General features: G+C 32.4%; 1 protein-coding gene across 1 annotated transcript; it reads left to right on the forward strand.

The window, feature by feature from the left end:
- Positions 1-4,231: 4,231 nt before the first annotated feature.
- On the forward strand, positions 4,232-7,333 carry LOC132643983 (probable indole-3-pyruvate monooxygenase YUCCA4). Its single transcript, XM_060360514.1, has 4 exons — positions 4,232-5,286; positions 5,636-5,884; positions 5,973-6,095; positions 6,927-7,333. Exons 1-4 carry the CDS (start codon positions 4,645-4,647, stop codon positions 7,155-7,157), a joined length of 1,245 nt encoding a protein of 414 aa, XP_060216497.1. The 5' UTR covers positions 4,232-4,644; the 3' UTR covers positions 7,158-7,333.
- The last annotated feature ends 1,912 nt before the right edge of the window (positions 7,334-9,245 follow it).

A 9,245-nucleotide genomic window follows, 5' to 3' on the forward strand; every position in this document is an offset into this window, starting at 1 on the left:
TGGATTGAACCTATTCATGTTTTTTGGATTGAACCTATTCCTACAGATGTTGGGAAGAACTTAAGAACATAATTATTTTTGTGGCCAAAGTCATAGACAGCCCTCTAAATTTGTCCACATATTCCTCATGACCACCTAAATTATCGCCTGTTCAGATTGAACACCTAAACCCCTCCGAATTTGTATCATTTAGACACCCTTTTTACAATCAGCAAAAAATATAAAATGTGTGTATTACACTCATGGTGACATGGCAAAAATGACATGTGACAGAGGGGTTAAAAAATTATTAAAAAAAGAACTTAAGTAAAAAATAAAAAATAAAAAAATTGTAAACTTAAACAATTAGCCAGCCGCCACTACCTCCATCTGACCGCCGCCCAACCACCGAAAAAAACACCCATTATTTCCTCCACCCGTTATTGCCCATCCTTTCTCCATCATCAGTCTTCTTCCTCATCTCCATCTTTATCTTCTTCCTCTTTTCACAAAAATAAAACCACCATTTTTTCTCCACCCATAAATCACTATTAAACCACCCCGTTACCACCTCCGTCAACAGCCGAAGTTCACACCACTATAAAGTTCTTGCTAAATATAAGTTAATCAATGAAAGGTGAGAATGCACACTTAATAAAAAAGAGAGTGGTAGTAGTGGTGAGCATTTTTTCGGTGAACGATGGTGACGGTGCTTTTCAGATTTAGAAAAGATAAAGAAAATGGTGATCAAAAGAAACATCTAATTCACAAATTATTTTTATTTAAAGAATCAAAGAAAATAAAAGCAAAAGAACAACAAAAAAAAAAACTGAAGAAGACGAAGAGGTGGGGGGAGGTAGGGGTGGGCATGGTACGGTATGGTACGGTATTTGAAACTTCGGTTCGGTAACTTCGGTATTCGGTTTTTAAAAATACGATACCATTACCATACCAAATTAATTCGGTACGGTTCGGTATTTTTAAGTTCGGTTTCGGTATTTCACGGTACGGTAATTCGGTAACCATAGTTTATTTGACTTCGACTTACGTATATACTCATGTAATAAAGGATTATGACTTCGAGATTTCTCAATTATATTAAACTAACACCATACACAAATAGACGTATTTAAAAGAAAGTACAAGCAATTCTCTTCGTTAATCAATTGCACAACGGACATTTGAATCATGATAGAGTAGTCAAAGTTTCAAAGTCTAAACAACATTAGCCAAAATTAAGCATAATCTTCGGTCCTAAACAATTTTACACCAAAAATTTCATTCAGCAGCAGAGAGAATAGGCCATTTCCACCATTTCAAGTCTTAATGTATTGGAAAAATAGCAGAGACAAATTAAAGGCTGCTTCTAGGCCTCAGCATATGTGAAAGACTAAAAACATGAAAATATTGGATAAAAAGTTAGCTTTGATGGTACAATTTTCTATTAGATACAAATTGACATTAAATGAGATGTGATGTAATTTTTTATACGAAAACTAGTCTAATATTTAGCAGTAGTAAATATAATATATATGGATTGTATATATGTAGTATAAACTTCGGTATGGTATACGGTATTTTGGTATCCATTTTATAAATACCAAATACCATACCGAATACCAAAGAAAATTTAAATTCATACCAAATACCATAATACTAAAACCACGGTATTAAAAACTTCGGTATCGATATGGTATTCGGTATATACCATACCGTGCCCATCCCTAGGGGGAGGTGACTGACACAAGGGTTAAATGCAGGGGCCATTTAGAAAAAAAAGTCATATTTTTTAAAAGAGGTAAGTTTTTAACAAAAAAAAATATATATATATATTTAAGAGTAGGTCACGCGCCCAAGGAAAGTGTGCTTCACTTTTTTTGTCACATCAGCAAAAAGTATTTATGTGGTACAAATTCGGAGGGGTTTAGGTGTTCAATCGGAACAAGCGTCAGTTTAGGTGGCCATGAGAAATATGTGGACAAGTTTAGGGGGTTGTCTATGACTTTGGCCTATTTTTTAAGTTAGCAAATTATGCTTACCATAATAGTTACTAGTACATGCTATCGCATGTCAACTGATTTACAACAACATACTCAGCGCAATCCCAAAAGTGAATTTGTGGGGGGTAAGATGTACATAGACCTTATCTTTATCTTTATGGGATAGAGAGGTTGTTTTCGATAGACCCTCAACTCAAAAGAAATGTAACTGATAGAAGAATGTAGAAAAGAAAAAGAGAAATAAAATAGCAAATGTACAAAACAAATATAGTACTCCCTCCGTCCCATAATAAATGTCTCCTTAACAAAAAAAAATTATCCCATAATAAGTGTCACCTTAGGAAACCAAAACATAAATTGACTAGATTTTTTCAATTCTACCCTTAGACAAAAAGTGACAACTTAAAGTAACATTTAAGTGATGATTGGAAAAGCCACATAATAACTTGATACTATTAGATTCCCAATGTCAAAAGGTTTACTACTTGTGCATGCTCTAATCAAGAGAAAAACGTAATTTACTTTTATTATATAGGGATAATTAAGTAAACTTCACATTGCATTATTGATTTCTTAATACGCGTGTTTTTGGCTAAGGTGACACTTATTATGAGACGGAGGGAGTAACAAATATCAATACACATTAGCGATTGCAAGAAAATACGCAACTACCTAAATCGTACGACTAAATGTACGATAACACTCTGTCAACTAATCATCTACCCTAATACTCGACCTCTATACCCTCCAATTTGAAGTCATGTCCTCAGTTAACTGGAGCTGCATCATTTCCTGTTTAATCACCTTCCCCGAGCTCTTCGGCCTACCCCTACCTTTCGTAACTCCTACTATAACCAACCTCTCACACCTCCTCAGTGGCACATCCTTGCACATACTGTCACTTTAATTGATTGTGTGACGCGAATTATACATCACATTTTTATCGGTTTTATAGGGCATCTCACCCTTTTTTATCGGTCTACACTCTATGCACAAACTATAGATTATAAAAGTCGATTACAAATTATTGTCTAAAGTATATTTGGATTGATTTCGATTATAAAAGTTTACATCGTCATAATATTTTTAATTCTTCCTTGTTCCTATGCATAGGGCCGGCTGAAGCCTAAAGCCACCAAAGCAGTAGCTTTAGGCCCCAAATATATTAGGGCCCCAAAATAATTGGTATTATATATATGATTTAAAAAAATTATATATTTATTATTAGTGATAGATAATTTTGCTGCCAATTATTTATCAATTATTACATATATATTTATTTTCAAAGTTTATGCTACATTTTAGAAATATGATCGATGTAATTACAGTTAAAAGTTGTAGCTAATTAAATTTATAATTACTTCCTACTTTGTAATATGGTTTAATTCACTTCAACTTAAATCAATCTAGTTTATAATTTTGACTTTGTAAGATCTTCTATAACTCTTTGAATGCCTTTTTGGATATTTTTCAAGCTCAAGCTAAGTAGATTATTAAACAATTAGAATAGAAAAGATAGTATTAAGCCCTTAAATATTTTTTAAGGCATAATAGCCACTGACGGTTTTAATCTATTTTTATAGTTAAAGTGATACGAAAATATTTATATGTAGAAGATGATACTCTTATTGGCCTGAAGTCCTACTTCTATTTTTAAATGTTTCCATTGCTTATAAAATAATTTTGAAAACTTTTTAGTAACAATCAATTGAACAAAAGAAAAAAAAAACTAAATCGATGAAATGATCACAACACAGAATATAAGACTCGTGATTCAGTTAATGACTCATGAAAAATTACACGAATTGACTATAACGTTAATTGAAAAAAAATACAATTTAAAAAAGCTATAAGAATAAATAACAAATAAAATACATTAAAATTTTACTAAATAAATATAAGGCCTCCATTTAAATTCCGGATTTAAGCCACCGGCTCTCTTGAGCCGCCCTGCCTATGCATGACTTTGCAACCAATTTCTTTACTTCCATAGATATCATAATTTCCTAATGTCACGTTTCAAATTCTTAATGGAAAGGATTGGCACCCGACGTCTTAACTTCAATCGAGCAAATCAATCTTACATGACTTATATGCATGAAGCTTAAAATACTTTTTTCTCATGAACTTGTAAAATCACATATATATGAAATAATAATTCATTTATAAAGCTTATTTTGGCCTCAAAACTCAATAACAATTCCATAGCGCAACCCCAAATCTCTGCAGTAGAGAGAGAAAGCAGAAAGAGCCTTGAGAAAGAGAACCAAATCCTTTCCTTAACCTTCACGCCTACATTTAACACACTCCTCATTAATAATCCCTCTGTTTTTTCCCCTTATGTCACTTGCTATTTTCTCTTCATTCTATGCAGTGCGTAAGAAAGCGAAAAAAAAAAAAAGCCTTAAATAGGAAATTCAAATCCCCCGCCCCCCTATACCCCATCACCTCGACCACCCCCACCTTCACTCCTCTTTAAATTCCACTTGTTGCACTCTACACTTTCTCATAGTAAAAAAAGAAACAGAGGAACTCTAGCTACTAAAGTATTACAGAGTGCTTAAAAAAAACTAAGGAACTCTCAGTTCAAAAGGCTAAAAGAGAAAAAAAGTTACTTTTCCCTTTTCTTGAAAACCCCTTTTTTCATATATATTCTTTTTGCAACATGAGTTCTTGTAAAGAAGAAGAAAATAGTGATCAACAACCTAAATGGCTGTGGGTTCATGGACCTATTATAGTAGGTGCAGGTCCTTCTGGTTTAGCAGTTTCAGCTTGCCTTAAGGAAAATGGAGTCCCTTCACTCATTCTTGAGAAAAGTGATTGTATTGCTTCTTTATGGCAACACAAAACTTATGATCGCCTTAAACTTCATCTCCCTAAACAGTTTTGTCAACTCCCGTTGTTTGGTTTTCCTAAAGATTTCCCAAAGTACCCTACAAAAGACCAGTTCATTTTTTACTTGGAAGAATATGCTAGGCATTTTTTTATTGTCCCTAAGTTTAAGCAGGTTGTGAAAGTTGCGGAATTTGATCATGTTAGTGGGTTTTGGAGGGTACAAACTCAAGATTTTACGTATTTGTCAAAGTGGTTGATTGTTGCAACAGGGGAAAATGCTGAGCCAGTGATACCAGATATTCAAGGGATTGATAAGTTTAAAGGAGCTGTTATGCATACAAGTGTTTATAAGTCTGGTACTGAGTTTAATAATCAAAAGGTTTTGGTAATTGGTTGTGGAAATTCTGGTATGGAAGTTAGCTTAGACCTTTGTAGACATAATGCCATCCCTCACATGGTCGTCAGAAATTCTGTAAGTACATTTCCCTTATCCTTTTTTTTTCCTTTAAACAGAAATTGATTTTTTCGATATCCGGTACTTGCTTTAGGGTCGGAAAATTATACTTTGGGGTTAAATTACTCCAAATCAAAAGGAATAGATACTTATGACACCATCACAATTTTTGATAGTAAAAATGTTACTACTAATGAATCATGCTTTAAATCCAACTTTTCTTGGTTGTTACACCATTTTGTCTATTTTATTGTGGTACATTTTCAATTTTTTGGGAAATTGATAAGTTTGTGTGTTTAAGTTAAGCATGTTTGGAGCAAATTTCGATTTGGCTAATTTTTTTATTTGATGTTTTTTCTGGATGCAGGTGCATATATTACCTAGGGAAATGTTAGGGATATCTACATTTTCAGTAGCTATGGCACTACTCAAATGGATGCCTTTAAGAATGGTTGACAAGCTACTATTACTAGTAACTAACTTGACCTTAGGTAGTACAGACAAGTTAGGTCTCCGGCGACCAAAAACCGGCCCACTTGAGCTGAAAAATGTCACCGGAAAAACTCCAGTACTCGACGTCGGGGCATTATCACAGATTAGAACTGGAAAAATTCAGGTAAATTTTCAAAAATTCTTGTATTTGGCCAAAATTGTATCATGGTATTTTTAGTATTTTTCTAATTTTTTTTTGTATATTCTTGCAGATAATGCCCGGTGTGAAGGAGATAACTAAAATTGGTGCAAAGTTTTTAGATGGCAAAGAAAGAGAATTTGATTCAATAATCCTAGCAACAGGTTACAAAAGCAATGTGCCTTCTTGGTTTAAGGTATAATAATACTTTCTTCAACTTATTTATTTTTCTAACTGTTAGAATGAAAATAATAAAAGTATAGTGCATGGAGCAATGACAAAAGGGATAATAAGCCAATGAGGATTTTGCTGTTGCCTTAATAAAATTTCTATTTTTATCTTTACTCTCAATCTCACATCACTTTCATTCTTACACATGCAGAAGGCTACAAAACGTTTCTTAAATAAAAAAAGAGAATTTCTGATCTCATTTGTCTGAACTTTCCCCCCATCATCACCCCATCTATTTTGTCTATTTTCTGCATTTTGCCAAAAGGCACCCCACACCCCAGAAGGAAAAAAGTTTAACACTTGTGTACTTCCTAAAGCTTGGGAATACAATAATGAAAAAACAAGTTTAATGACAACTCCTGTCTCAATTATTATTTTCATATTTAATGAAGGCCTATACACTATAATAGAGATATAGACTAAGTACTGTTATATAATTAAACTTTTATTAGTGGTAATTATTTTGCTGTGCAAAATTGACCAAACATATATGTAAAGAGAGGACTGCACTTAATAGACCATGCATAGTGGCATATGTCCTATGGTTTAGATGTAGTGAAAGTACCAACTTCTTGAGACTTCTAGGTCATTTCAGGTCTATCACATGCAAGAGATTTTTCTTTTTCCAAAATTAATAATGAAATATCCCAACTCATAACATAATTAATTCTCAGTCTTAATCTATTTTTTAAGGGAGTTATTAAATATTTTTAATGAAAAATGTGCATTTGTTTTGCATATAGCAATATTATTTTAAACTTTAAATAGTGATTTGTTTTTGGTATCAAATTTGTAGGGTGACTTCTTCACAGAGCAAGGGATGCCAAAGACACCATTTCCAAATAGTTGGAAAGGGGGGAATGGATTGTACACAGTGGGGTTTACAAGAAGAGGGCTTTTAGGGACTACAAATGATGCAAAAAACATTGCCAGGGACGTTAGTGATCAATGGAGGAAATATAAGGACTTCTGTAAAAACTTTTGTACTACAAGAAATTTATCAGATAGCCAGGGTATATGTTTTTAGGCTCCAGAATTAGGTGATACTCGTAGTTAGGGGTTCATAAAGTTTAATTTTAATTCTTTCTTCGGTATTTCAACAAGAGGAGAGTTCGTCCTTCTATCTTGTCGTTTTCTTTCCCCTCTATCAATCTCTTGTCAATTTTGTAAATTAATCAATTTTGCAGAGGTCTGTTTGTTCTCTCTCCTGATGTAAGTTTTCTGTGTTGCTATTGTATTTAATGTTGAAAGTAGATTTTTCAAAGAATTGCTCCAAGGAATAATATTGAATAAGCTATTCAATATTTAAAATTAAATTTAGCTATTAAAAAATTACCCCCTCTGTTTACTTTTATCCATTTTTGACTTTGCACATCCTTAAAAAATAATAAATGAAGTGCATAATTTATCAATGAACCCATATTAATTGGTGCAAGTTTTTATTGGATTTAAAAAGTGATTTGAAATGAATATTTAATACTATGAGTAAAATAAGGAAAAAATTGTTTTATCTTGAAATACTAAAAGTAACAAGTAAAAGTGAAAATTTATTTTTAAAATATTAGATAAGTAAAAGTAAACGGAGGGAGTACATGATAGTAAGGGTTCATTTGTCCATGAGAATTATTCACTTTTTTCCGAAATATTTTTTCACTTTTTTCATTTTATGGTGTTTGGCCATAAAAATTCCAAAATATCATTTTTTTCTTTCACTTTTTTCACTTTCAATACATTCAAACAATCAAATATTCTTTGCAAAAACTATAACCAAATGCAATTTCATCTTCAACTTCAACTCTAAAATACCAAATAAAGTGAAAAAATATTTAATTTTCATGGCCAAACGCCTACTAAATATCGCAAGTTTTTCATATCGAGATGATGAAAAAGTACATGTTTAAAAGTTGGTCAAAGCTAATATAATTTGACTTTGGAAAAGTGAAATACGGGAACTAATTTGTAACGGAAGGAGTTAAATGCTCTCGCTATCCAACATACTTCCTAGAACATAGAAGTTATTTTGAAAAGAAGGAAACTCCTTTTTCTTCTTTTATTGAAGAATTAGTGTATTTGTTCGTGCTTCGCATGGCTTATACAAAATTCTCTTATAAATTATAGATTATAAATTTAACACGTGACTCTGAGTGACAACACTCTCTTTTAAAAAAATCTCCACATTGATAATGATATGAGTAATATCTTGTACTTCCTTTGTAAAAAGTTCTGAGTAAAAGAAAACAAAACGGGAAGTAACAAAATTGTAAAAAGCAGAATCGCTGCAATAAAAAATTTCCTCAAAAAACAATAATTAGAACGGAATTGTCGCATTTAATTCGAATCAAAGCAATCACAGAAAAATAACATACAAAATAAATACTCACAATTTCTCAATCAAATCAGCGTTTCAATAGGGTGATAAAATGAGATAAATCTAACTTTATATCACAATTCAACCGCACACAAGTCATCCGCATGAATCAACTCTCGATCTTTAGAAACTAATGAACTTAGAAAAAAACATAGGTGATCCCCCGACTCTTAAACCACGTAAAGATTTATCCATAAATAATAATGTGGAAATTTAGAGAAGATAATTTGAGAGAGGGAGCATCATAAACTTTGTCCTATGTATGGAACTGCATCATTTGTTGTCTCTAGAGACAGCTTTGTTTGATCCGGTAATTCCTCAGTGTTGCTTGTATTATCCAAAGATAGAGATCTCTGATCCGAAATTGCCAAAAAGCACCGTGATCTGCCCAGCTTCTTCAGACATTATAAACTTGTCAAGACATGCTAATCACAACATATAGATAATAGCATACCCAAAAAAAAAATATGAGAAGATATATATAAGATATCAATTAGCAGGGGAATGAATTGGGTACTTATGGGTGATTAACAATAATTGGCAATAATTATTGGTAAGTATCAACAAAAAACGGCTTTAGGACAATGATGCTACATGGGCTGGATTGCAAAGTGTACGTGGGTTAACTCTTCCGACGGACTATTTAATGTATGATGCCTTTTTAATCCATTGAGATAGTAAAATATGTAGAAAAATGAAGGAATACTACCAAGATTAAACAAAAAGAAAGTAAAAGCAAATAGTTTA

Source organism: Lycium barbarum, chromosome 1 (genome assembly GCF_019175385.1).
Source record: "Lycium barbarum isolate Lr01 chromosome 1, ASM1917538v2, whole genome shotgun sequence".
Taxonomy (NCBI): Eukaryota; Viridiplantae; Streptophyta; class Magnoliopsida; order Solanales; family Solanaceae; genus Lycium; species Lycium barbarum.